The following is a 27,954-nucleotide window of genomic DNA, read 5'->3' as shown; positions in this document are numbered from 1 at the left end:
CAGCACAATCCACTACATTTACAGCAGCATCATATATTTCATTTAGTGCAACTCCCATTTTAAACTGCTTGCTATGTAGGAACTGTTATTGGGCCGAAAGTCAAAAGCAGATTTTATTTGTGCTGGTATTTGTGTCACTGCTGGAATATGTGAAAAGAGAGAGAAATTTTAAGGGGTCAGGCTGGCTAGAACTCAAAAGTCCAACCTCAGTGTAACCGAAAGAGATTCCAGCTATTATTTATGTTGTATGTTTGACAGTTTTTGATGAGAAATTCAATTTTCCTGCGCACTGGTGACCAGTTTGCACAACTCTTCGGTGCAATGATCCTTCTTCTTGTCAGTTGCTTTTTGTTGCTCAACCATCTACTTAAAAATACTCTAAATGTTTTATTCTGTAATAAATTCATTAAGAAAGACTCACTCAATCTTAAAATTAAGTCTGTTGATTGTTTTATTATTTCAGTCATACCCTTAAGTAGTGGTCATCTAAACTGTAGTTGTACTAAGCCACAATTATTGGGTGCACAGGGGTGTATAGTTACACCATCAGTCCTCCCTATATAGACACACAATAGGCACGTCTCCAGTGCAGTAACTCAGGACAGGTGTGTGAGGTAGCATAGCCTTTTCAGCCTTTCTGTTTGCATTGTGGTGTAGGAGAATGGTGTTGGCCACATAAAACCCGCAGTTCCTGCAGCGAAAAGTGGCCAGTTGACACCAGTTTTACAGTTTTGCATTACTTAAATGCAAATACAAGCAAGTGATCGTTCTGTTCATGGGTTCAACAGTTCACACCTGATACCATGTCCTTATTTTACACTCCCTGTGTTTGTCTCACATTGCCTGTCTAAGACGTGTGTGTTGTCCTGTGTCTCTTCTCAGTGCACAGCCAGAAACCACTGCTGACAGTCAGCTTCACCTCCGGAGACATCAGCCTGATGAACAACTACGACGACCTCTCCCCCACCCTCATCCACACTGGTCTGAAAGGTGTGTGGGTTGTCTTATCATTAATCTCACTGATACCTACATGTCCCACCAGCTTTGTCTCTCTCTTTATTTAATTGTTTCTCCCACTCACTTGTTCACATTGTTTTACAAACTCTGTCTAAAGGAACATTGTGTTGTCTAAGCTGGCTGCATATGGTAATATTCCTAACGTTATGAGGATTGTCTTTCTTGTGTGTCCTGTGCTGTAGATGTGGTGGTCCAGTGGTGCTCACAGGGGGATCTGCTCGCAGTCGCAGGGATGGAGAGGATAGTCCTTTCCCCTGACACCTCCTGTCCTCCACCCACCAGGAACGCAATTGTCAAGTTCTACAACGTGCGGGGTGAACACATCTACTCACTGGACACACCAGCACAGGTGACCAACTTCAGCCACAGCAGAGGAACTGAAATAGCAAGTAGTCACAGTAATTAGGTTACTTACTCAATTAACATCATGCATTGTAAGTCTTCTAAAACTTGAATTTGACAAATTTTATTGTCCTTACTCCATAGTCGGGGCAAACTTACCAGTTGGCTGCCATCCTACAAAATATTTATTCTATTGTAAGGTTTTGTCCTTATTCTAATGTTAATCTAACATAAATTAGGCTCTGTGAAGTAACCAGTGATATAATAGAGACTAATTTGAATGATATGTTGAGGTTAAAAAATTAATTTTCACAAAACTACTGTCTAGACTGCTGTGATCAAGTCAACTCAACAATCTTCTGTAAGTGTAGAGGAACTTTGTTGTAAACATTATTGAAGGAGAAAGCTCTTCTCAAAATTAATTCAAAGACATGACTCCCAACAAAGTAGCAAAGTTTAAGAGAGATGTTTATTATAGCCACAACAGTCCAAAACCTTAACCTTCAACGATCCTTCGATCCTTGACATTAACCATGTAAAAAGATGCGATGCACTTTCTCAGTGTATCTTCTTCACATTGCAGCGCCCCATCACTACGCTCTGCTGGGGTCACCGGGACTCTCGCCTGTTCCTGGCGTCAGGCCCGGCGCTCTATGTGGTTCGAGTGGAACACCGCGTTGCCACCCTGCAGCTACTCTGCCAGCAGGGCATCGCCACTGCAGTTAAGGAGGAAAAAGATGTTGCCAAGCTCACCATGCCTTCACGCCTCTGTTCTTACGTCACTGCCGCTTTTGTCCCCACCATCAAGGTAACACAGGGCAGGGGGTCTTTAGGCCCATTACAGCCATAAAAATATTTGTGAATGGCTTCCATGACATTTACATGATGTTTACATGATGCATACCATTGAAATGCACAAGCACAATTGTGCACAGGACCTGCTGGAACAGTGTTGTGTGGATCGGACTGCACACTTTCGTTGCTGTTTACATATCCAGCCAGGACTGTGTACAAACACTGGATGTATTTTTGGTGCACACACAAGATATTTGCTGAAATTGACAGAAAGTATATTGGATTAGAATTGCATGCTCTATGTTTAAATGGTTGTTGCATTGATATGAAGTTCTTAAACTGTACTACACTTTCCATATTTCTAGCCTCCCATCCCCGACCCCAACAACATGCGTGATTTTGTGAGCTACCCAACAGCTGGGAACGAACGTCTGCACTGCACTATGAAACGTACGGAGGATAACCCTGAGGTGGGGGGACCCTGCTATACTCTGTACCTGGAGTACCTCGGAGGTCTGGTGCCTATCCTCAAGGGCCGGCGAATAAGTAAACTGCGCCCAGAGTTTGTTATTATGGACCCCAAGACAGATGGGAAAACAGGTGAGACTGAGTTTCTTTGATTTCAACAAAACATTATAACCTAACAAAAAACATTTTAAAAAGAAGACCTGGAATGTTTTGAGGCCATCTGGTCAACCTAATTACCACATTTTAGTGTGGGTGTTAAAAAGATGGATCTTTACAGCTAAACAATACTCTTCTGACATCTTAAATAAGCTGGTACTGCCCCCTGTCTATCAGACTTTATTTTACATGGCTGTCCAAACAACCTTAATGTATTTTATTTGTTGCTTCATCCTAATTCTAGTCAAGATTTAATCCTAACATATACTGTTTGTATATTTATTCTTGAAAATTCAAATAGAGCTGCTGAAAGTATTCCTCCTAGACACATTTCTGACATCCTCCAGTAGTTTTCCAGACTTTTTGAGTTGGCACTCAGAGCATGAGTATGTTTTAGTCACATACGGCAGAATGGGCCTATGTTAATTAAAAGCTGCTTAATGGGTGCTCTGATGGCCCCTGGGTTCCTCATAAATCAACCCTCTCCCTCCCCACACGTGATAAATGAAGCCAGCCATGAAATGGTTCCAGCCCATTCACACTTTAATGTCCGTCAAATAAATTAGCTTGACCTAAACTTGAGCAGTAGCAGTGGTTTATAGACTCCATATGACTATGATGAGGAAAAGGAAAAGACTTAAACCTTCCGAACAATGGTTTGGACTGAATGGGTTTAAATGTTTATTTTTAGAAATTGTGGAACATTACTCCAGAGCCATCATGTTTTGTTAAAACTATGACAATTCCTCTCCAGGTTGTTCAAGTAGTTTTCAAAATCTACCCTGCAGGGCCAGCATCACCATAATAGTCACCAAAAGACTGCCATTCTATGGAGAACCTCAAATTTGTTCTCTCATCATTCGTTCCTGAGTCAGTCTCTCAGAAGCAGCAAGATTATGATCATTTTAGTTAGTAAAAGAGTAAGTAAAAGAAGGTGACACCGCATTTTTGTTGTATTAAATAAAATTTATCTTGAGTGTCTCATTCTGTATTTTTTGTCTCCTCAGATGAGATCTATGGTAACAGTCTGATATCGGCCATGATTGACAGCTGTAACTGCTCAGACTCCAGTGACATTGAACTGAGCGATGACTGGGTTGGCAAGAAATCTCCAAAGATATCCAGGGGTAGTAAATCCCCCAAACTGCCCAGGTAACTAAATACCTGACCTGTGTGTATTACAGTATACTAAAATGTGTTTTGTAATCATACACTTGCTTCTTTAACTCCTCCACAGCAATGGTCCATGTGAAATGGACAGTAGGAGCTTGATCCTCTGTACATTTTCGCGCAATATTAAATAAGCTTCAGCTTTTTAACATACTGCCGAACAATTACAAGTTCAGATTTTCGACTTGGCTGTTGCTTCCTACTACAACAACATAAAAACATAAGAATAAGAAACATAAGACATATTAAATTTACATTTCTGTCCAATTCAATGTAGCACTAGAATTTATCCTAATAAATGAGTCGTACTGTATTTCAGGGATGATATTTGTAATAAAGATACGGTTATTAACTTCCCTGGATAAACCACTTTGCATAAATGGTGGATTTTGATAAAATGCTGTATGTTTGATTTTTGTTTCCTTGTTTCACTGCATGCCTAAACCTTCTTTCTTATTTGCTGCCTTCTCTGTAGAGACTTAGTTTGTCCCTTTACCAACAGGATTAACATTGATCCCAGAAAATCACCCAAACTGTCCCGCGCTACGCAGGAGATCTCCAGGTCACCACGGTTACCTATAAGGAAACCCTCGATTGGGTCACCCAGTCTAACACGGAGGGAATTTCCTCTAGATGACATCACTCAGGTAAACGTCATATTACTTGAGTCGAGTAAGAAGCCAATGAGGGATTATGTGCCTCCATGTGGACTGATCATGCTGCCTGTGCACAGGGTCATGCGAGGCAGCTAAACAGCGTATCTGTGCATCATAGATCTCATACATTTTAATGAAAATATACTATGTCTTATATTTCTAAATGCAGTGTGTATTTATATACATTAATTACTTTGTTTTTGTCTTGCAGCAAAATTACCTTGCTCAGGTCACATCCAATATTTGGGGAACAAAGTTTAAGATAGTGGGACTGGCCACATTCTTGCCAACCAGTCTTGGTGCAGGTAACCTATCAACAACTCTGTCTTATGGCAAACTATAGTTAATGGTAAAGCTGCCACTAATGAGTATTTCCTGTTGAATAATGTAATAGCTATTTAAAAGAAAAAAGCAAAATGGTAGTTTCATGTAAGTTCATTTTATTTTAAGAAACTGCATGACATTGTATAATGCAACACAGCACAATATGTAAACAAGGATTTACATATTGAAATGCAAAGCTGTATTGTTAAACTGGCTTATTATTTGTATATATTTTGCAAACACAGAGAAGCTAAAGCGACTCCTTTTCTCCTTAATTTGTAATTGCTCTCTGACTTTTATGGTGGTTTCCAAATTTATGAAATTACATCTGAATTCTCAGCACAGCCGGTGTCTTTCACTCCTGTAGGGTGAGTTGGGCAGACATTGTTACTATTATTAAATTAGAATTTTAGCAATGCAGAGCAACAGCTTTTTTAACTACTGGTTAACATATTGTCCTAATGAGTTGAATTCCAGTCTCTACTTTGTACTTGCTCCATTGTCTGATGACACAAACTGAAAAATAAGTAAATGAGAACAGCTTTATTGAGAGTTTGGATTAAAATATATGTGAGCGCAGAGAGCAAGACGAGTGGATGGAACCAAAAATGACAGCAACCATCATGTAGTGATACTGAAGTTGAACATTTGTTAAACTGAGGTTGAAAAAAACATGCATTGGATAAAAATGTCATTAATTTTGCTAATAGTGGCAGCTTTACATAATTCATTCACAAATAACTAAAAAATGTAATTTCAATTTGACTAAGTTACCTATCGTTTGTTTGCTTCTGTTTCTTGTTTTTGCCTTGTTCTGCACTCTCATAGTTATCTATAAGACAAGCCTCCTCCATCTGCAGCCCAGACAGATGACCATCTACCTGCCAGAGGTCCGCAAGATCTCTATGGACTACATCAATCTTCCTGTCTTCAGCCCTAATGTTTTCAGTGAGGATGAAGATGATCTGCCTGTTACAGGTCCTGCTGGTGGTGCTGATGACAACCCACCTTGCACTGTTAACATCCCTATTGCCCCCATACATAGTCCTGCCCAGGCCATGTCCCCTGCCCAAAGCATTGGTCTGGTCCAATCACTCCTGGCCAATCAGAATGTTCAGCTAGATGTCCTAACCAATCCCTCAGCAACCCCTGCTGGAGCAGCTGCCAGTGGGTCAGACCAAAGCCAGGACACCATCCTCACAGCCCAGTACACAGTCCCCACCAGGTACTCCAGTCCTGGTCAGGTCATTTTTGGGGGACTGGAAGTAGGTCGTCTGATGGTTGGACCTCCACCCTCTCATCATCCTTCACAACAACAGCAACCAAGTCAACATCAACAACAACAACAGCAGCAGCACCAGCAGCAGCAGCAACAACTGCTGCAACACCACCAACAAATTCAACACCACCAACAGCAGCTTCAGCAGCAACAGCAACTCCAGCAGCAGCAGATGCTTCAACACCAACACCTACAGCAGCAACAGCAACTTCAACAACAGCACATTCAGCAGCAGCTCCAACACGTACAGCAGCAGCATCAACAGCAGCTCCAGCAGCACATACAAATACAACAACAGCAACAACTACAACAACAGCATCAACAAATTCAGCAGCAGCTGCAGCAGCAGCAACAAATGCATCAACTGCAGTCTCAGCAGCAGCAACATCAGATGCAGCAACAGCAGCACCACCATCAGCTTCAGCAACAGCTTCAAATTCAAATCCCTGTTTCCTCTATGTCATCAGGACAGCCTTCAGGTGCCACTCTGCACCAGCTACAGACAGGGGCACTGCAGATCCAGATACCTCACCCACCTGCTGATTTAGTGGTTGAGAGAGCAGTGGGAGTTGAACATGAGCACTTACTGAAGATCAAAACCACTCGTTCAACTCCACAGCTGGCTGAGGGTGACACAGTGGTGTTCAGTGCCCCTCTAGAGCTCAGCAAGATGAACCCCCCGCCTCCCTACCCTGGAACAGTGGCTGCTGCTGTGGCTGCTGCAGCAGCTGCTGCTGCCTCAGCGTCGGCATCCACTGCAGCTTCCAGTGCTGCATCTGCAGCAGGAGGGGTCCCCAGTGGAACTCCTCCCCCTGGTGACCTTTGCCTGAAGAAGGGAGAGTTCCAACTTTATCCTTCAGGTCAACAACAAGCGCAGTACCCCACACCACTGGGCTATGAGAGGATAACGACATTTGACAGCAGTGGGAATGTGGAAGAAGTATGTCGTCCTCGAACACGCCTTGTCTGCAATCAGAATGTCTACACGCTCCAGGGACCTGGCAGCTCTGCCACTCTCAGGGTCACCTCCTCTTCATCCTCTGCTGCCGCTGACAAGAAGATCCAGCTGCCCTACACCTCCGCCACTCTCAACAGACTCACTGCACCTCGCTATTCCATACCCAGTGGAGACCCTCCTCCATACCCTGATCCAGCCAATCAGAACAGTACTGTTGGAAGAAACCCTGGTCAGAGGCTTGACAGCAGTCTGATCCACGCCACTCTCAGAAGGAACAGCCGAGAGGCCGCACTCAAAGTTTCTCAGATGCTGGAACCACCCAGACCACTGCCTCCAAAGGCTAAAAATAGTAGTGCACTAGCAGCCTCGTTCCAGCAGAGGGTGCCAACGGCCTTGTACACCTGCAGTCAGTGTAGCAGTGGATCTAGTGTTGGAGGCACTGCTCCAGGGAGTGCTAATGGAATAGCAGGAGGAACTATTATCAGACAGGATTTCCCTCCAGGGAATGGCGCACCACACAGCACAGTTATTGTTCACTCCAACAGCGCTACTCCTCTGGCCTCCCAGTCCTCCTATAGCTTGATGAGTTCACTTGAAGGATCTGGAACTGCAACAGGAGGTGGAAGTAACAGAGACAGGGCTGATTATGTTAATTCAGCATTTACTGAGGATGAAACACTGAACCAGTCACTGAGGCATCTGGCACTAGGTGGAAATGATGCATCGGGGCTGGTTGTGAAACGTCCGCCTCCTTATCAGTGGGATCCAGCTGCCACTGAGGAGGTGTGGGTTCCTCAGGAACGGACAGCAACTTTGAACTCCACTGGCCCCCCTGGACCACACAAACCACCTCCCCTTATTCTTAGCCCAGCTCAGCACTTGGATGTAACCAGGCTGCCTTTCGTCCTTTCTCCAAAGTCCCCCACCAGCCCCAGTGCTGCATCATTCCAAGCTGCTGCAGCAGCTACAGGCTACCAAATCTCTCTTCAGTACTCCCCTGCAACTGCCTATTCTGGTGCCCAGCTCCAACCCATCCCAGGGTCACCACGCCCCTGTTCGTCCCCAAAGGAGGTAGTGGCCCCAGTGCCCTTCTCACAGCAGGATGCAACTCTGGTATTACCGCCAGGTTACCCTGCAAACCTAGCCAACCTTGCCTGCTGCTCCCTCCCACCAATGTATCCAGGAGGAAGTGCTTGTGCTGGGCTTCCTCTTCCTCCCATTGCCCTCCACACACCTTGGGGTACCTACAACTCCTGCCCGCCTATGCCCAGTCCTGCAGTGCCATTACCACCCAAAGCCTCCCACCTGGCAGTGGACAAAAACGTTCTCTCGCCACCTCCACCTCCTCCTCCACCCCCTCCACCACCACCAGCAGAACTGCAGAGCCACGGAGGATTACAAGAGGCCATGGCAGAAGCTGGAGAAGGTTTTCAGGAGGTGCTCTCGTTGACTGAGAGCCCTGTGCCACAGCGGTCTGAGAAGTTCAGCAAGAAGAACCGCAAGCGGGTTGATGGTCGAGCTGAGGAGGCAAATGTGCCACCACTGGCTGAAGGGAGCAAGTCAAAGAAGGAGGGCAGAGCTCTGGGTGATTTCAACTCACTCATTTCTAGTCCACGGCTGGGAGGAAGGGACAAGAAGAAGCTGAAGGGCCAGAAAGAGCAGCAGTTGAAAGCTAAAAAGATGAGTAAGGCCACTGCCAATAGTGAGTTCCAAGATAGTTCAGAAAGTGAGCCAGAGCTGTTCATCAGCGGGGATGAGCTACTCAATCAGTGCCAGAGTGGTAAGAAGGGCTGGAAGAGTAAGAGGAACCTGAGGGCTGCCTGTGAGCTGGATGAGATCAAATGTCGGAAAGCCAATGAGAAGGAGGACCGAGGGCTGGGCAGCCAGGGGTTTGTGTATGTCATGGCCAACAAGCAGCCTCTGTGGAACGAAGCCACGCAGGTCTACCAGCTGGACTTTGGTGGACGAGTCACACAAGAATCTGCCAAGAACTTTCAAATTGAACTGGAGGGCAGACAGGTAAGACAGCTGAAGTAATGCTACTTAGTGATCTTTACAAGTTTTCAAGGATGATTGATTTTAAGTGTGTTAGTGATGTGCTGGTAATGCCTCTTTACTGAATCCGTTTAAACATTTTGTGTGTTTTTTTGTTTGTTTGTTTTTTTAACATAGGTGATGCAGTTTGGCAGGATCGATGGCAATGCCTACATCCTTGACTTCCAGTATCCCTTCTCTGCTGTCCAGGCCTTTGCAGTGGCTTTAGCCAATGTCACTCAACGCCTCAAATGAGATGTTTCCCTCACTACTTCCCCCGAGTTATATCTGGGATTAAAATGCAATCTGTTGAAGGGGCACAGCTGTTTCTTTTGTGATTAATAAACTCTTGTAGAGGATTTTGGAGAGAAGACTAAAATCAGCCCTGGCTATAAAGAGAAATACAATCACGCTGCACTACACAATGCTGCCGCTAGAGTTGGTGCAATAAGCGTCGACTGCATTTGTAAAGGATGCTGTCAGATCTGCTCTCTTTGGCAGTCGGTGGCATCCTGCAGTGCATGTAGGGCCAAAGAGCTGAGCTTTGGTAATCATCATGCAAATAAATGCTGCTTTAGCTAGAAGAAGCTTATAGACGTGATAACCAACGGGTTAACTAAGAGAGGAATTGTCAAGGTGCAGTTTTCAAAAGAAGCAGCAGTAATACTTGAAAACCACACTCTGGAGATCAAAGTTATTTTTCCCAGAGCGCACAGGTACTACTGGGCACTGAAATCCATTGCTGTACAAACCTTTAGTGAAACAGTTACCACTTTATTATACTGCTTTTGCTTTTAGGATTTTATTAAATGACTAAACATGGTGGAGGGTAGGAAGGTCTTTTTGTTTTTGCTCTCTGCCATTCCTTTTATTACTATCTCAGTCTATCTCGGCTGGAACTGAAGCTTAGATATATGCATCATTTAGGAGCACTACTAAGAGTTCAGACTTTTCACTGTTGAGTGGAAGGTGTGCCACTGTTGGGAAGGTAGAAAACTAAGTATAGCTGAGGTGAACTGCAGTCTTTTCCACATGGGACTTTGAAGGAAGAAGAAATGTTACTCTGCTACATGGATTAATTTATATGTACATGTTGTCGTTTATCTAGTCAAATATGAATTTTAACATTATTGTCATTGTTTGTGATATACAATCCTCATACCCTGTCGTCATGTTTTCTTACCTGCTTTATTTGGGAGATTCAATTTGAATATTGCTGTGTAGTCTGGAGAATTCAGGTGGGAGTGGTGTACAGAACAGCTTTGGCCGACGTACCCTGTACTTAGTTCATTATCTACATATGGTGACATGGCGCCAAAGAAGTCACCAAAGCCTAGACTGAAAAACTTAACCTCTGGCATGAAGTGATGTGTCACCTGCTGTCACTTCCGTGAAGTGAGTATGTAGTTAGGGGGGGCTGTCCCTGCTCTTAAAGACCACACTATACATGTAAGCAAGGTACAGGAAATATTTTTGTATATTTCACCTATGCCATTTCATACTCTTTTCAGAAGTCGTGTAAATACGTACCAGTTGTATGTAAATGTTGTAAAGAGACTTGGGTGACTTTGACAGATTTCTGTTTATACCTGTCTCCACTGTGTTTTAAGTGTAATTTCAGGTGTGGAGCGAAGCTGTAGTACTGTTCAAGTTCAACAGCTGCAACCACGAAAAATACGAACGGTTGAGCTGAAATCGTCGTCACTGAATCTTTGAAGTTAGAACTCCAATGAAGAATGAAGCTGTTAAAACCTGTCTGTTTAGTAAGCTGACTCTGAAATCTGAAAAGCTGGTTTATTTTTTATTGTTTGTGTGTTTCAGGCAGTGGAGCTTGTGGACACAGAGCTGGCAGAATTGTGGGCAGTAGGAAATTATCAGGCACATTGCAAATATCTGCAACCGTTTTTATTTTCATTGGACGGCAGCCAAAATCACTACAAAAGAGCAGTAATATTTAGGTGTAATGAAACTGAATTGGTGCGATAAGGATCACCTCAAACATTTGTGCCAAAATTTGGTAAAATTTAAAGCTGAAATAAACAGGCTTAGAGAGAAGTGTTACTGCTTTTAGTATAGATAAAGCTCTTACTTTGGAGCAGCTCTGTTTTGATCTCTGAATTGATGAGATGATTCCATTCTTTGGTGTGATCTTTCCATATTATTACACAATGCATGTCTTGTTACTGAGGGGTTGTAGGACTGGGGACTGAAAAAAAGTCCCTTCACTCCTAAAAATGAAAAGAACATGAGCATGTCATAAAGAAAATACTCATCTTTTTGTGTTAGTTGTGCAATATTTTCTTAGGGAAAAAAAATCCTTTGTCATCGCTTTGACCAGTTTGATACCGTTCTTTTAGTTCAGCATCTCCATTGATGGTCTGTACACTTTATTTATGAGATTATTTCCTAAAGAGGATGAAATATCTATACATACTGTATATTGTGGAGTTTTCAGAACGTTTCTTTGTGTTGATAAGAGTTTGTTACAAGTGTAGCCCATGTTGTGAGATGGGAATGTGGGGTTTGGGTTGGGGGGGTGGACGGGGAAAGGCAAATTTTCAGTGTTTTGTGAAGTTTGCATTGGATGGAAAAGATGTGAATGAGTAAGTGCCCAGTTTAATGTAGTTGGTAAACTAGTTATGTAGAGTGTAACTGTCAAGTCAAGGTGTGTCTGTATTCAGCTGTGCAGTCTACCAATCCCATCAGTGTTATATCTATTATCTTCAAATGTATGTGGTCATGGCTTCTCACACCCACACACACACACACAAACACACACAAACGCACACACACACCGTTCACTTGAGTTCACTAGTGTAAGCCACTGAGTTCATGTTCAGCATCACCTATGGACTTGGTTCAGGACTCACTTTAAACTGATGATGACCTGTTGTAGATATTGTAGGATTTGGCTTTTCTTTTAGAAAAGATATGTGCTTTGTATTTGTAGATGTAGACTTAAATGACAAAAAAAACCCTTGGAAAAAAAATCTGAGTCTGATTTGGTGACTGAACGTTTATAGTGAATGGATAGTAAGGCATGCCATGTAAATTATTTTATAATTGTATATGTCACGCATCTTTTGAATAAAATGTCATTGTTTCAGAAAAAAATAAATACTGGGTGTTGGTTCTTGAATGTATCCAGAGATGGCACAGTTGAGATTGGGAGTTGTCAGACCGGAGTTTACGTAAGGTGGTTTCTGTTGTCTCAAACAGCAGCTGCTTTAAAAGCAGCGAGCCAACTGGAACGAACACACCGACACATTCTACATTCATGTGAACAGTTACAGCAGTGCTTGTTCTGCTGTGGAAAGCATGCACAGTTAAATATTATGGTAAAAGAATATTACTTTGGGCTCTCCCTCAGAATTTGGACTTAGTATTTCAAAATAGCAAGCATCTTTCTGGGATAAATCATGAAATGTTACCAGCATATATGATGTAATATAGCATAGTGTTTCAGTATAATGGTTTGTGTAGCACATTTCAAAGTGCTTCACAATGAAACAAGTGTCAAACTATATGAATAATGAAAATGATTTCAGCAAGTAAGGATGCAAACATGCACTATATATGTTATTTATTATTATATTTGTACTATATAATGTATAGAATAAATAGAGAGCGATTCCTGCTGACGTTTATTATGAGTTTGACACACACAAACACCAGATTCAGGTGGATGTAATAGCGCCATATAGTCAGTAGATTACTTGACAATGTTTTTTCCTGTCTTCGAATTTTTGTTTTCCATCTCTATAGACCACTATCAGTCAAACCTGCACCAAGCAGTAGAGCTGGCACATGGACAAGAGAATGGTTAGAGGTATACATAAATCATTTAGAATATAATTTAGATCATTTGCATTGTATCCATACTGTGCATGAAATATATCATTTCTTTATGTTTCACATACATGAGGTTTAATATATTTATATGTGTCTTATATTTCCTTTTATTTCTATTGTGATGGCGGTCACTTTACTCTTTCTGCTCGCTAATGTAACCACAGAATTTCCCCTTGGAGATCAATAGAGTATTTCTATTCTTCTATTGCTAACTTATGAAGTTAACCCTGAGTGTCACTCCTAATGATGTGAACCTGGCAAAGCCAACTTGACATTAAAATAGATGATCCTTCAGAGTTAGCTCTTCGTTATTATATTATTTATCATTTGTTTGTTATTGATGGAGAAAACCACAGCTTGGTGCCAACATAAAGTGGGTGTAAGCAGACCTGAGTTGGGTCACTTTTCTGTACAAGAGCAGATGTTTTAGTAATCCAAAATACTATCAAATTATAATATAATATAATATAATATAATATAATATAATATAATATAATATAATATAATATAATATAATATAATATAATATAATATAATATAATATATTGTTTTGGGATCTTTCTGCATGGAGTTGCATGTTCTCCCTGTGCATGTGTGGGTTTTCTCTGGGTTCTCCAGCTTCCTCCCACAGTCCAAAAACATGCTGAGGTTAATTGGTAACTGTAAATTGTCTATAGGTGTGAATGTGAGTATGATTGTTTGTCTCTATATGTAGCCCTGTGATAGACTGGTGACGTGCTCGGGGTGTCCCCTGCCTTCACCCTAAGTCAGCTGGGAGAGTCTCAGCTCCCCTGCGACCTTTATGAGGGTTAAGAAGTGTATAGATGATGGATGGACGGATATTATATTGCATTACATGACACTATATTACGTTATGTTATGTCATGCTATGCAATGTATTGTTCTATTCTATTCTATTCTATTCTATTCTATTCTATTCTATTCTATTCTATTCTATTCTATTCTATTCTATTATATGTGTGGATGAGGATCGTCTCTGTCCGCGGTGCTGAACCCGGATCACGTGACCCTCCCGCCGTACCTCTGTGTCCATCCCATATATGGTCCACACCCCCTTCCGCTTCAACAGCCGTGTTTTTTTCTCTCTCTCTTTCTTTCTTTGAACAGACACAAATAAAACAGCTTCGGCTGCACTTTTAATTAAGCGACGCGACAATACGGGCAGGTCAGTGTGTTGTTCTCTGAAGGCCGCGGATTGTCTCCTCACATCGCCATTTTTCAGCCGCCTGACGGCTCGGAGCGGAGATGGACTCCGACTACTCGTCCGGCTTGGAGAACCCGCTGTACGGCGAGCTCAAGTACTTCTGCAGGAAGATCCAGGAGGCCTACAACGAGCTGAAGGAGGACCTGACACCGTACAGGGATGATCGCTTTTATAGGTAGGCGTCTGACAATGATGGATCTGCTCTGTGATCCGGGCTGTTGATGCTGTTCGCTCTCAATCAGAATTCATTATCTGCGTGTCAGAGCAGAACGATTCAGTTTTATTATGAGCCTAATATCAATTAGAAACAAACACGAGCATCAATCTCTTATTGTGTTGTATTTTCTTACTCTGTATTTAGATTATGCCACACTAAACACATGCTCAGTGAAAAGCATATTGCGGTATTTCAGGAGAAATTGGGGAAAAAAACAGAATGGCTGGTGATTCTTTGCATTTTCTTATACATGCTATTAATTTGTATAAATTTATTTGATCATGCTAAACCCACAATTTAGACGTGGCAGAGGCCTTTAGATGTCCATCAAAGGCAACAAGTGCTGCCATGGGAAGGGGAGAGTTTTATTATTATGATGGTGGTTAAAAGCTACATATCTCATTTAAAAATATACAATTTGGGGTTCAGATTATTTCTAAAAATGTAGAATTAAATAAATAAATGAATGAAATAAAGAAAGAACACATTACTATTTTGACAGCTTGTGAAAAATTACAAGTTAACATTGGTTGGCACGCGATTTCGATCAGCTGCGCATGTGCGAAACTTCTTTTCACGTGCCTGCAACATTCAGCTGTATAGCACAAAGTGCCATAATAGTGCAAATATTTGACATGGAAACTCCCATTTTTATGGCATCCAGTGCAGCTGCATTCAGAAGATAAATAAATAAAGCCACGCTCTAATTACAGCGCTGTTTTTTCTCTTTTTACAGTGTAAAAGAAGGCATACTGCTGATTTTTACAATAATCTAATGAGATGTATTAAGACTCTGCTTTTTGCACCGTGGAAAACCCATCAGTTGCACCAGTTTTTATAGACTCCAGTGCAGCTACATCTACAAAATAAATAAGTGATAACAATGATTGATACAAGTAGTTTGACCCAGTATGAACTCGCAATCAAACAAATAACAATATAAAGACAACTAGCCATGTATTGCCCATAGATGCCCACCCAGGATTTCCACAGCAGTGATTAACACAAACTATTTTGAAAGATAGCAAGGGCAGGAAGGTGACTATGATCTCAGGGAAATTATTATTTAATCCTCTAAATCCTGTAAAACAAAGATTTAATGCCAAACAATGGCAGACACTTTGCATTGATGGATTGCTGTGGCCTGGTTTTGCTCTTCACTGATTGGCTACAGGAACTTTGAGTTTACTGGCTGTGCAAAACAGACAGAAGGGCTTGCTATTCTTCTGAAAAACATGTCAGAAATTACTCACTATACCCCATATAATGCACTATATAGGGTGTTCCCCAGTTTGTAGCACTGTCCGAATGTTAAGTTGCATATTCCCAAAATGCACTGTGAAAAGCAGTGTACAGCCGATAGTCACTCACCAAGCAATATATACGATCTTGCATTGTGTTCAAGAAGTACAGCAAAGGACACAGAAGCCAGCTGAGGACTGGTGGCATTTTCACAGCTTCTGACAGCTATTTTTATTGTGTTCACATGTATTTTCGGTGATAAGATGTTTTTTCTACGGAATATATCTTTATTTTATGTGTATCTTGTTGAAATGACAACAGGCACAAGACAAATCCACAAGTTATGGTGCAAATATATCCATCCATCCATCCATTATCTATACACCGCTTAATCCTCATTAGGGTCGTGGGGGGGGGCTGGATGGTGCAAATATATTAAAATTAAAAATAGTCATTTGTATTACTTTGTTTAATGGGATGAATTCATCACAAAAATGCCACTCGGTTCATTACCATAGCCAGCATCAATCTAATACGCTGTAACTGAACGACAGTAGTGATGTAATTTAATAGCACTGAGACCCAGGTAGTGTCCGAAAGTATTCCTTTTGCAGAGGAGCTCCCTACATAGTTCACTATATAATGGTTTCTACATCAGGAGTAGGGAGTAGGGAATGAATGGATGATTTCAGAAACAGTCATTATAAGAACTGGCAAAGCTAAACAGGTTTCCAACACAGTAAAAGAGTGTTGCTGTTATGAGCTCAAATGCTAGCTTCTGATGCCAACTTCTGATGACATATAAAGCAGCCCCGTAAATAAAGCAACGTTTAGGCTTTTGGTGATGTAAGAAGCAGTGTTGTGACTGGAGAGCCCTCTTTCCACTGTCAAAATGCTGCATGTCGGTTCGAATCATGTGCAAACAGTGGCTGATCATGACACTTTTGGCTTTCCATATATATATATATATATATATATATATATATATATATATATATATATATATATATATATATATATATATATATATATATATATATATATATATATACTAAGTTTCCTTAAATTTCAACGTCTTTTGCGTATTAAAAATGGGCCTCAGCCACAAATGACAAATGTTATGTATCGAAATGTAGAGCCCCGAACCTCACTGTATATGCTGCTTCTTAGAGCAGAAAGACACGTATAGACACAGAAGAGTAAAGTAGGACGGATAGAAGGATCCTATTTTACCTCCTTCTCCCTCTGAAACGTCCTCTTCCGCTCCGCTGGCGTCACGTGTTCCAAGCCCCTCCCACTCGGCGACGTCCGACTTCCAGTTGTCGCAGGCTGATGTTGATACACGGATGTGGATCCACTGCGAACATTTTTATGCTTTTTTCTCGCCACCGAGGCTGCGAACCGTGAGAAATGGAGCTGTAAGTGTAAGATTAATCCAGCGGACACACTCGGGATTTAACACTCGGCCCTGAATGTGTGAGGACGAGTCTTCAAACCAGTGTGTAGCTCTCTCTTACCATCTGTCACTGCTAGCATGTAGTAGCACGGATGCTAGCAGTGTTGACATATCCGCACCTGAACCTCAGGCTGTGGGCGAACAGCAGTAACCATGAAGTACATATTACTCACCAAGTTTTTTTTCTACTTCTGCTTTCCTCTTGTGGTTGCAGCGATTAGCTTATGTGTGCTAAACCTGACGACTTTCTCCCTGTGACAGGCTGGCCCCCATGCGGCTCTACACTTTGTCTAAAAGGCACTTTGTGTTGGTGTTTGTGGTCTTCCTCATCTGCTTCGGCCTCACAGTCTTCATTGGGATTGCAGGTACAGCTGATAAACACACTGAGCAAGTGGTTTAGGCTAGTTATTTTGAATAAAGACCATCACCTTGAGTTTTGTCTCATTGCTTTCAGTTATTATAACAGAATTTCTCACGAATACGTATGAGTTACGATATTTACAAGTATTTTGTCACTTACTTTATAAATTTCTCAGTCGTAACAGTATTTCTTATGATTCAAAATTATATAGGTCGTAATTATCACAAAATTCCTCTAGTGTGGAGTTTACAGTCTTGACCTAGTATAGCTCATAGTGTCTGTTATTAAATCAGGCATGTCCAGGCTCATTAAATTATAATTAGGGTTTGTTTGCTCCCTCCTTCTGTTGGTCGATGCCACTATATAGACAAATACATAAAATGCTTTTTAATGTCAGCGAGGTACATAAAAGCTGAGTGACTCATTTAGGATAATAATGTCAGCTACTCTGATTACAGAGTACTTGATAAACAAGTTTCTTTTGGCACTTTTTTTTTTTTTTGCTTCTTTCTGGATAGCCCAATATTTCTCATCTGTTTTTGTGCATACTTTTAAAAACACTGCAACATTCAGTTCCCTCACTATTCTGTAGCCCAGTTTAAATTTTTAATTTATTTTTGTCTCTGGGCATACACTTTTCCTGTTTCAGTTCCTCTAAAACTCAGAGTTTGGGCCATTTGTTTAGCCAGAATTGATGACTGCTTTTGATAGCAGATATTTTGCTTAATTAACTTGCCTTCCTAACTTAAGCCTCCAGCTAATGAACAAAGAGGGAAACTTTATTATTTAGGTGAACTGAGGGTTACTGAGCATGCGCATTCATGTCAATCTTCCGAGTAGTAAGGTGTTTGAATCAGTCTTTTTTGTGTCTTCCTTTCAGGCATCAAATTTTTGGGGCATTACATTGCGAAAAATGTAATTGTGTTTTGTTCCTTTTTGTAGGTCCTAGGATTATTGCTGAACAAGAGTACAATGACACCCAGTTCCTTGTAAAGAATACTTCCGTTAAAGTAAGACTTTTCTAAAATAATGACAATAATTATCATTTATAATAATGAACAAATGGATCATGTTATGTATTCTATATTTTCAGACTGGGCCCTTCAATTTAGTTTCTGCTCCCCTCACCACCTACAACCAGCAGCTATGGCTCACCTGTGTGATGCAGGCTCAAAACAGCAATAGTAAGTACACAGAATTAGCTGTTTACCACGTTTACATTCACAAAATATTACTTATATATATATGTCGCCCTTATTCTAAAAACGGCAATGTTCCTACTAAGTTATTTACATGGCCGGTATTCCTCCTCAAATGCAGTGATGCATATTCCAATCAGCATGACAAAGATGTCTTTTATCATACGCAGTGTAAAGATAGAATTGTTGTGGCTGCTTGTGACTACTGTTTTTTTGCACTAAAATAACATTTTTTTAAGACTTGTGGTGGACTTGTTCCGTTGTGCGATTACAGACTCCCTCTTTTCTTTCTCAAACCACTTTACCTGAAAGGATGGTGTTGTGGTATATTCCAAAACCTGTCCATTTTCAAGTTATTATAATGTTTACAAGTTTCTTCTAAAATCTGCCAAAAATAAACCGTTTGCCCTAAACAGATTCTGTAGAAAATAACACAAAACAAGAAGACATATCCGACTTACCTGAGACAAACAGTCACAAGCCAAAAAATCTGATATTTTTCGGCTGAACTGCAGGCTGTGCTTGCAACAGAAATGAGACAAATAAAAAATATTATTAGTAAAATATCTATAGCATGTAGAATCAGAATTTTTCCCAGAATTGATAACACCTGTGGGCCCTTGGAAAAATGTCGTACATGTTGATTTTTGCCCTTGTTCCGAAAAAGAAAATATTCCCATTAAGCTAAGCAGAAATGCATATTCCAATTATTGTGATGATGATTTCTTTTATCATGAAAATATAGAAATGGAATGACTGTGGCTGCTTGTAATGATCGGTTCTTTACATTATAGTAGTATTTTTTTAAACAAAGTTTTAGACCTGTGGCTGACTTTTTTAAATATGATAGTCCAGACTCCCTCTTGTCTTTCTTAAACCAGCTTATTGAAAAGGTTGCTGTTGCGGTACGTGTACATTATTTCAGAACCTGTTAACTTTCAAGTTTTTTAAAAGGTTTAAAAGTAGGTGTGTTTCTTCTGTTGACCAGATATGTGAGCTTTTCTTTTGGGCACGCAAATCTACCGCAGCCCTTAGCAAGCTGGTTTGTCTATAGCACACTTCACTGACTGTAAACTAGCAAGAGGTTGTGTGGTAAAAACCTCAATTGAGACACATATCCCAAAAGAGCTGTATACAAAATGCTCCTAATTCTGGATAACATCAGTATGTCACACATGTCTGAATCAGAAAATGCTACACTTGGAATAAGGCTTATATTAGAATATCCAAACAGAAAATGCTATTTACAGAATTATCAAATTTGGTTGTATTCGGAGTAGTAGTGTTCAAGTAGACATTGTCCCTGACAGCTGATTTTAAGACAAAGACATTTAGCCTTTTCTAAAATTATTGTTTTGTAAACATACTTAATAACGACCACTCTTGTTATCTGTGTCAGTGGGGGACTTCCAGCAGCCCTTTGAAATCAGCGTAGAGCTTAAAGGAGTGATGCAAGACGCCAGCGTGACACACATCAACAAAGTGCAGAAGTCACGGACTTTACACTGCGGAGCGGTAAGTGTGAATCATCTCTCACTATCTTTCTGTCTGACAGTGAGCTCATGAGGCATAGCAACGATATGGCAGCGTGTGATTTAGGTTGGGATTAAAGTTGAGGATCATGTCAGACAGACACTGATGATCTACACAGCGAGTTGTTGACTGAGCTATCAGTGATGCAGTGCTTTATTTGTCTCGTCTAACAGAAATGTGATGAGATCATTGTGCTGCATCTCGGCTACCTGAACTACACCCGGTATCAGGTTTCTGTCAGCTTCAAAGGCCTCGAAAATATCACGTATGAAATCAAGGTTAAGTTTGTGGTAAGTGAAAAAGACTCTTTTTCAGTTGCTGCTGTGGAGCTTTTTAAATGACTTGAGCTCACAGGTCACTCACAGCCTTTTCATTCTTTCTTTCATTTCCTCCTCTTTAGTGGAAAACGTACAATCCGACATTCTCACAAGTGGAAATCTGGTTCCGGTTCGTCTTTGTGGTGTTGACCTTTATGGTGACGGTAAGAGCATGGTTTACCTTTCTGGACTTATATTTTTCCACTTTCCAGCACAATCTGCACACTGTGACCAATAAATGACATTTAAAACAGGCGTTTTTCTTCTTGTATGTGGCAGTGTATGTTTGCTCATTCACTGAGGAAATTTTCTATGAGGGACTGGGGAATAGAACAGAAATGGATGTCTATTCTTCTTCCTTTGCTGTTACTCTACAACGGTGAGTGTCTTTTCTCTCTTCAGAACACATTTTAGGTTGCGCCAACCTAAGTCACGATTTATAAATTATTGAATTGAAATGGGTCCATCATACAAAATTAGCTGCTAGTTAATCCTCTGAATCCTAAAACCTGCTGGTGGGTTTAAATGGCATGTTATTGTTTGAAAAGTCATCAAAATTACACAATTCATCAGCACCAGCAGCTGTAAAAACATAAAGCACCGTCAGATGTTGAGCTCTCCGATGGTCATTGACCTTATCATGTTTGATTTTCAGTTTCATCTGGAAACTCAACCAAATTAGGCCTTAAACTGTTATATTTCATGAAAATCATTTTATTCTACAAGTCTATTTTAAAAATAGTCCAAAAAATAAACTGTTTGAACTAAGCAAAATCTGTTTTTAAAAAAAAAAAAAAAAAAAGACAAGAAAAAGTAACAAATTAAAAATATTAATAGTAAAATATTTAAAGTATGTAGAATCCCCGATTTTTTTTTTCTCAGTATTGGTAACACCTGCAGACACTCAGAAAAAATGCACATGTTGATTTTATTTTTTAATAGTAGTTGATAATTTTTTGTTTTTTTGAAGTAAATAATCAAAGAAATGAATTTTCCTTTTATTTTTTTGTTGTTGTATTTGTGGTATTGTGACTGTGTTATTGCACAGATGTTTTTGACTTAAAATTAAGTGTTCATAAAGAGGAAAACTGGGAAACTTTACTCAATATTCCACAGACATAACACAGTAGAACCCAAGTGACATCCTGTTATACCAGTAATGCTAAGCTAAATAACCGCATAATGATTTTTTTCTCTGATGTGTCTTAAAGTGTGTGAATATTACTGAAAGCACAAATCTCTCCACTCAGAAATGGTTTTTTTTTTCTATCTGTTGTTCAGATCCGTTTTTCCCGCTGTCATTCCTGGTGAACAGCTGGTTTCCGGGGACGTTGGATGCTTTCTTTCAGGCTCTCTTCCTGTGTGCTCTGCTGCTCTTCTGGCTCTGCGTCTACCACGGCATCAGGGTTCAGGTCAGTGCAGTGTTATACCCGCAATTCACGATTTTCTGCCATTTTCGGCTCGTTATGAATCTTGTCACTGTACTTCTGCAGGGCGAGAGGAAATTCCTGACGTTCTACCTGCCCAAGCTGATCATCGTAGGTCTGCTGTGGCTCTCAGCGGTTACGCTTGGCATATGGCAAACGTAAGTGTGTCCTCTGCCCACAAATTGCTTATTTTAATTCATACCGGGACTGAAAAGATTTACTCTGCTTGTTTGAATTTTCAGAGTTAATGAACTCCAGGATCCAACTTATCTGTACAAAATGGATATAGCAAACTTTCAGGTGAGGCTTTTGAAACCTTTTGGGAAACTTTGAACAGCTTCTTATGAAGTCGGAGTTGAAGGAATGGCAGCAACATCATCGTGATCATTTCAGCCCACTTTTGCCATGTTAGGAAAGAAAATGGGGTAATATACACTGCCTGGCGAAAATGAACAAAAAAAGGCCACTTGGATTTAAGTAAGCAAATAGGTAAGAGCCTTCCATTGGATAATTACTGCAGTGATGAATACGTTTCAGCTGCAACAACTTATTTAACCCTAGCTGATGCAGTGAGGAGCTTTTCATTTCTTAAACAAAGCAAAGAAAACAACTAAGGAGATTACTAAAACTAAAATCAGGTTAAGAATGTCCAACGCATTATTAAAACCTGAAGGATAGTGGTGAACCATCATCTTCAAGGAACAAACGTGGTCGGTCATGGGGTCTAATGAGTCCAGATTTTCCAAAGTGTTCCAAAGTGATGGGGGCATCAGGGTAAGAAGAGAGGCAGATGAAGTGATGCATTTATCATGAATGAATGAATGGTTTATTTCGGTTACAATCTACAGTACAAAAATTTAATTGTGTGCATTCAGCTGACAAAGAATTATTGTACATGCTTGCAGTAAACATTTTTTTCTCACAAAAAAAGAAAAATTGAACAAGCTCTGTAACCGAAAAAGGAATAGGCTATCCTGTACAATCCAAAAAATAACCCAGAATATCAGTAATACAAGAAATAAAAGGGAAAAAAACAGAACATGGTTTACTCTAAATTATTCTTCTTAATCATTTCATGTCAGACATTTTACATTGTAGTCCTAAATTATTTTACCTTTCAATGTTTTTTTGAAACTCAACAGAGATCTTCATAATTTCAAATCATCACTAAGTCCATTCCATAATATAACTCCCAAATATGAAACACATCTGGATTTAACATTAGTTCTCACATGACCTCTTTCAAAGACACCCAGCCCTCGTAAATTATAATTTTTTTCTCTTAATTTAAAAAAATTGTGGAATACAGGTGGTAACACTTTTATTCTTTCCTCAAAACAGTATTTGTAATGTTTTTAAGTATACAATGACCAGGTCTTTCCATCAGTGGACTTTTTCTTTCATGATGGCACGAGAATATTCCAAGATGACGATGCCAGGATTCATGGGGCTTATCGAAACAATGCCACAGTGAATGAGCGCCACACTCAAAGCTAAAGGCAGTCCAACAAAATATTAGTGTGCAACTTTTTTTTTGGCCAGGCAGTGTATTATTACAATGCCTTTAGTCAGCAGAAGTTACGGTTATAACTTCTGTTGTTGATACTGTTGTATTTGGTTCATTCAGTGTTTGTTTTTGTTTGTCCAGCAGTTTAATAAAGTCCTGTGTTAACTCTTCAGGGTATGAAGGTGTTTTTCCTGATTGTCGTCTCCTTCTACATCCTCTACCTGATATTCCTGATCGTCAGAGCTTGTTCTGAACTCAAGAACATGCCTTACTCAGGTATCGCACCACACCTCTCTGTATTTGAGTCAACTTAAGTTTTCACTACGACCATATTAAAAAGCTGTTGTTTTTATCACTAGATCTCCGGCTGAAGTTTTTGACAGCACTGACTTTTGTCGTCCTCGTCATAAGGTGCATTCAAGGAAAAGCAAATTCCATTTTTTACTTCTGAAGAGTTCAATTTGATCCTGTTGTTCTAATCACTGCTTCTCTCTTCCAGCATGGTCATTCTCTACCTGAGGTTTGGTGCCAAGGCTCTTCAAGACAATTTTGTGGCTGAATTGTCTACTCATTACCAAAACTATATCCTTTGAGTGGCTTTTTGTTGGCAATGTACCATGGCTTGTTATTGTTGGAAACAGTGAGAGGTTGTTCCTTAATTCCAGACATACCAGCTGAATTTTTATCCTTCTATGGCCTGCTCAACTTCTACTTGTACACATTAGCATTTGTGTATTCTCCCTCCAAAAATGCCCTTTATGGTAGGTAATACGGTAGTTTCTCAGACACCTTCTTTTGCTGCTGAGTATATTGACATAATGCATTAAACCAACCGGTTTTGTTTCATTTCTCAGACTCCCAGCTGAAAGATAATCCAGCGTTCTCCATGCTAAACGACTCGGATGACGAAGTGATATACGGGTATGTGCTTCGTTGCTTCAGTTGTGCAGATTATACACAATGCAAACATCTACAAACCCTTCTGATTTTGTGTTTCTGACAGGAGTGATTATGAAGACATGCCTTTACAAAACGGACGTGCCATCAAAGCAACCGCCAAGTACCAGGATGAGACTGACAGCGACTGACGTGTCCTCCCTCCTGTGTAAAATCTGTCGCAACGAAGCATCGTGTGCAAGTACGGTGCACTGGCATTGGTAGTGTAAAATGATATACTGGAAGTGTACATAAATATATTTTTAAAAAAAGACGAATTCCATGTCTACTGAATGTACTGTACTTTTGAAAGGTGAGGTATGTAGCCACTCATTGAAAACAAGAAAACAAACACTGACGTAAACCACTAAAGGTTTTACCATTTTGTAAACCAGCATTTCTTCACAACCTGATGATAAACAATTACCAGGGAAAGTGCTAATATTCATTTGGGATTTATGCGTGGGATCCTCGTATTTAATGCTTTCTGTTGAACCACTGTTTTTTCACTGCATACTTTTGTTATTTGTGCCATTCCATTCTGCTCTCTGACAGTCTGAGAATAATGAGAATTCATTTTTTGTGGCCAAAGCTGAGTAACACAGCAGGAATGGTAAAAGAAACTCCAACTGGAAGAGCTGCAAGTAAACTAACTGCACGTATTACCAGTCACATGATTCCTGAACAGGGTATCTGTTGATAAATCCATTGTCCTCAGACATTGAAAAATACAGAGAGAGCCTTAACCGAAGTAACAGTCCTCTTACGGATTCTTTTTTTTTTTTGTAAGCTTTGTAATTGCACTTTTCAAGAATTTTTATTTTGCCAAAAAGTGATAACATTTGATACTGTATTATCTGACTACATGGATGGATGGATTTGGATCATTTGTATGAATTTTCTCACAACTTTATGTTGTTTGATTACTGAGCTGTCGTGAACATTTCTTTACCCAGCATGTACTTTTTCCCATACCTTTGTTGAACATGCTATGTTCAGTAATCATTTCCCCCCCATAGCTTTGCTTAAAATGAGGTAATTGTTGCAGTTTTGTTTTATAAAACCAGAGCTAATGGACAACAACAGCCAAAACGAATATATCTCTGTTCTCTACAAGTATGTATTTTAATCAAGATGGTGCCTTGTCTTCACATTACTCTGTTTTCTTCTAACTGGGCTGTAATCTCATGTTTGTAAATGCTTTGACATAAATGTACATGTTCGATTCTTTCCGTGTGAATGAAGCTTATGTTGGTTTAAGGTGGTGAAATGAGATTGCTTTTGAAATGTGTTAAAGTACCCGCAAAATTTTGTTGCTTTATGAGATAAATGCTGTACATGTAGCAGTATCATGCGGCGTGTAAATAAAGCAAAGCATATACAGCTTAGTAGTGTTTTACTTAATTGCACTTAACATGAAAAACGAACACATTGTAATAAAAATGTAGCCAGCATGGTCAAACCCCGCATGCAGGTTCCTAAAGCAAAAAAAAAAAAAAGAAATTTTTACAAATATTGGCTGTTGTAGGTTCAGATGGCCATTCCAAAAACAGTGACGATACAGTACATGGACTCGTTCTCCCATTTCACCGCACAGTTTCCTGTGGGGTGCAACATTAGATTACATCAGTGACGGTAACACAGCTGCATTAACGCACGTAAAAGTTTTTCGTTTGTAGCATTGTGTCATTTGAATAAAGCTGCGTTTTAAGGTGGACTTTTACAGTCATGGGTCAAAGGAGTGTTTGTGTACTGCTCTGATCATCAACGTTTTCACAAACAAAGACCACTTACATGCTGCAGTTACACTTTTTCTTGAGATCCAGCTATTTCTCTATCATACTGTATTTACCAGTAGTCAATAGCTTACAAGGAGTTACTGTTTTAAAAAAATATTCACACAAAAAAAAAACAGATTCCTATAATCACAAGGACCAGATAAACAAAAGTAAATATTAACTACAGAACTACAGGAAAGATTTTCCAATGCATTGTTAGGGAGAAGTTATGTGAAATGTAAAGTAGCTCAGAAACTTCACAGATGGCTTAATGCAACTCTTTTCTAACCCGAACAATAGAAATTATATTTTAAACTTCTTATCTTCAAGTCAGAATAGAAGACTATGTGCATGCTGTGTTTATATTCTTGCTTTGTGTGTTTGTAAGACTGGCATCTTGCTCAGTACTACACTGATAGTTTCAGACAGAAGGGGAAAACATTACCTATCACACTCACATCTCTACTACAACTGTAAAGAAAACACAGAGCACGTGCATTTTAACACACAAAACAAAACATAGAAGTGTTGTGCTTTTACCATCAGTAGAATTGTCCCAGAAGCACGCACAGGCTGTTTGCAGACCTGCTCCAGTTTTCTGCATGATGATACAGTTCACTTACAGAAACACAAATGCTTTGTTTTAATATCAATGTAAAGTTCCAAGAAGTATGAACATATTATTTCTGAGGTATTAGTCCACATACCAATATATTTGAACGGCTTTCCCAGCTTGCTAAGTTGACTGAGGCATTGCTCAGTGACACTGGAGTTCCACTGCTTCACTCTGCTGTGCTGGTACACGTTTCCTCCAATGACGGACTCCACTGCCTACAGTGTAAACAAAGTTGTGTTTCAGTAACACCAATCAACACACAAAGGCTGACTACTATCATATAGTAAATATGCATTATAAAACGATAGCTTAAAATTAACAATCTATATAACTGTTTACAAAAAAACCTTAAAATAAATCAGTAATACTAAATCCAGTAGAACGGTCCAGTTAGAGACTTCCTTAGCAACCGTTCGTGTCCTTAGCAACAGGTTGCTAACACAAAGCTGCTAGCCCGAAATGTAAGTCTGGTGTCAAAGTTTGTGAATGAATCAGAAAGCATTGTTATTGTTAATGTTTTACCCACCTCATTAATTATTTTCCTCACTTCGTCAACGACGAACGTCGTCTGTGAGATATCAGAGACAATTGTAGTTTAAGCTAACCGTCTAACAGGGATGCCCGCTGTGAATATTTGCTGAGTAACCTCAGAAACAAAAAGGTTCTTCACAAATAGCACTGTCAGTTTAATTATAGATGGTAAAAACACACTCAGTAGCGACTTTTAAGTAGCTACTTACAAGCATCGGGTCCTCATCTATCTGGTAACTGTCCATGTTTCCTTCGTCCGGTGTCAAGTGAGCTGTGCTACTGCTAACCTACAAACAACTTCCGGTCGGGTATCGTCATAATAAAGGCGCAATCTCTATAAATACAGAAGGAAACAAAATGAAAACGACAATCAGAAATGTCCATGTTTCAAAAACCTAAAGTCATAACTGAATGTCAATAATTCTCTTATGCTGTGGCAGTATACAGGCTACGTTTACCCTTACAAACTAAATAAATAAAATAAAATAATGAAAAGGGAGTTATTTTTTATAACTGACACTCTTCACTTCACTTACGCTTTACTTTTATTGATTTTAC

At 40.0% G+C, this 27,954-nt stretch overlaps 3 protein-coding genes across 7 annotated transcripts in view; 2 read left to right on the top strand and 1 right to left on the bottom strand.

Moving 5' to 3' along the window:
* The window catches only part of tulp4a (TUB like protein 4a), a 31,734-nt gene extending 19,417 nt beyond the window's left edge, over positions 1-12,317 (top strand). For 2 of the 3 annotated variants that reach the window (XM_035957391.2, XM_055015659.1), the window contains exons 6-14: positions 883-990; positions 1,200-1,366; positions 1,943-2,167; positions 2,520-2,754; positions 3,786-3,930; positions 4,424-4,595; positions 4,816-4,909; positions 5,757-9,184; positions 9,338-12,317. In XM_035957391.2, the coding sequence (XP_035813284.1) occupies positions 883-990; positions 1,200-1,366; positions 1,943-2,167; positions 2,520-2,754; positions 3,786-3,930; positions 4,424-4,595; positions 4,816-4,909; positions 5,757-9,184; positions 9,338-9,454 (4,691 nt within the window). In that variant the 3' untranslated portion in view covers positions 9,455-12,317. The remainder of the gene's footprint in view (positions 1-882; positions 991-1,199; positions 1,367-1,942; positions 2,168-2,519; positions 2,755-3,785; positions 3,931-4,423; positions 4,596-4,815; positions 4,910-5,756; positions 9,185-9,337) is intronic. The other variant, XM_035957392.2, reaches the window with a different exon arrangement.
* Positions 12,318-14,115: 1,798 nt separating this feature from the next.
* Positions 14,116-25,859, top strand: tmem181 (transmembrane protein 181). Of its 2 annotated transcripts, none has more exons than XM_023290566.3 (17): positions 14,116-14,451; positions 17,453-17,556; positions 18,495-18,562; positions 18,646-18,736; positions 20,151-20,266; positions 20,458-20,574; positions 20,685-20,765; positions 20,881-20,980; positions 21,883-22,013; positions 22,095-22,186; positions 22,271-22,328; positions 23,709-23,811; positions 23,895-23,946; positions 24,035-24,117; positions 24,207-24,296; positions 24,390-24,456; positions 24,539-25,859. In XM_023290566.3, the coding sequence occupies exons 1-17, from the start codon at positions 14,318-14,320 to the stop codon at positions 24,621-24,623; spliced, it is 1,572 nt and encodes a 523-aa protein (XP_023146334.1). In that variant the 5' UTR covers positions 14,116-14,317; the 3' UTR covers positions 24,624-25,859. The 2 variants fall into 2 exon arrangements, with proteins under 2 accessions (XP_023146334.1, XP_023146335.1); XM_023290567.3 differs by lacking the exon at positions 14,116-14,451 and adding an exon at positions 17,002-17,153.
* On the bottom strand, positions 22,828-27,709 carry dynlt1b (dynein light chain Tctex-type 1b). 2 transcript variants are annotated; one of them, XM_023290569.2, is made up of 5 exons: positions 27,606-27,709; positions 27,392-27,433; positions 26,957-27,080; positions 26,790-26,867; positions 22,828-26,072 (listed from the first exon to the last, which is right to left on the bottom strand). In XM_023290569.2, the coding sequence occupies exons 1-5, from the start codon at positions 27,639-27,641 to the stop codon at positions 26,002-26,004; spliced, it is 351 nt and encodes a 116-aa protein (XP_023146337.1). In that variant the 5' UTR covers positions 27,642-27,709; the 3' UTR covers positions 22,828-26,001. The 2 variants fall into 2 exon arrangements, with proteins under 2 accessions (XP_023146337.1, XP_023146338.1); XM_023290570.3 differs by having other exon boundaries at positions 22,828-25,949.
* Positions 27,710-27,954: the final 245 nt, after the last annotated feature.

Source organism: Amphiprion ocellaris, chromosome 12, assembly GCF_022539595.1.
Source record: "Amphiprion ocellaris isolate individual 3 ecotype Okinawa chromosome 12, ASM2253959v1, whole genome shotgun sequence".
Taxonomy (NCBI): domain Eukaryota; kingdom Metazoa; phylum Chordata; class Actinopteri; family Pomacentridae; genus Amphiprion; species Amphiprion ocellaris.
Note: the sequence above shows the minus strand (reverse complement) of the source record. Positions and strands in the feature narration are given on the sequence as shown.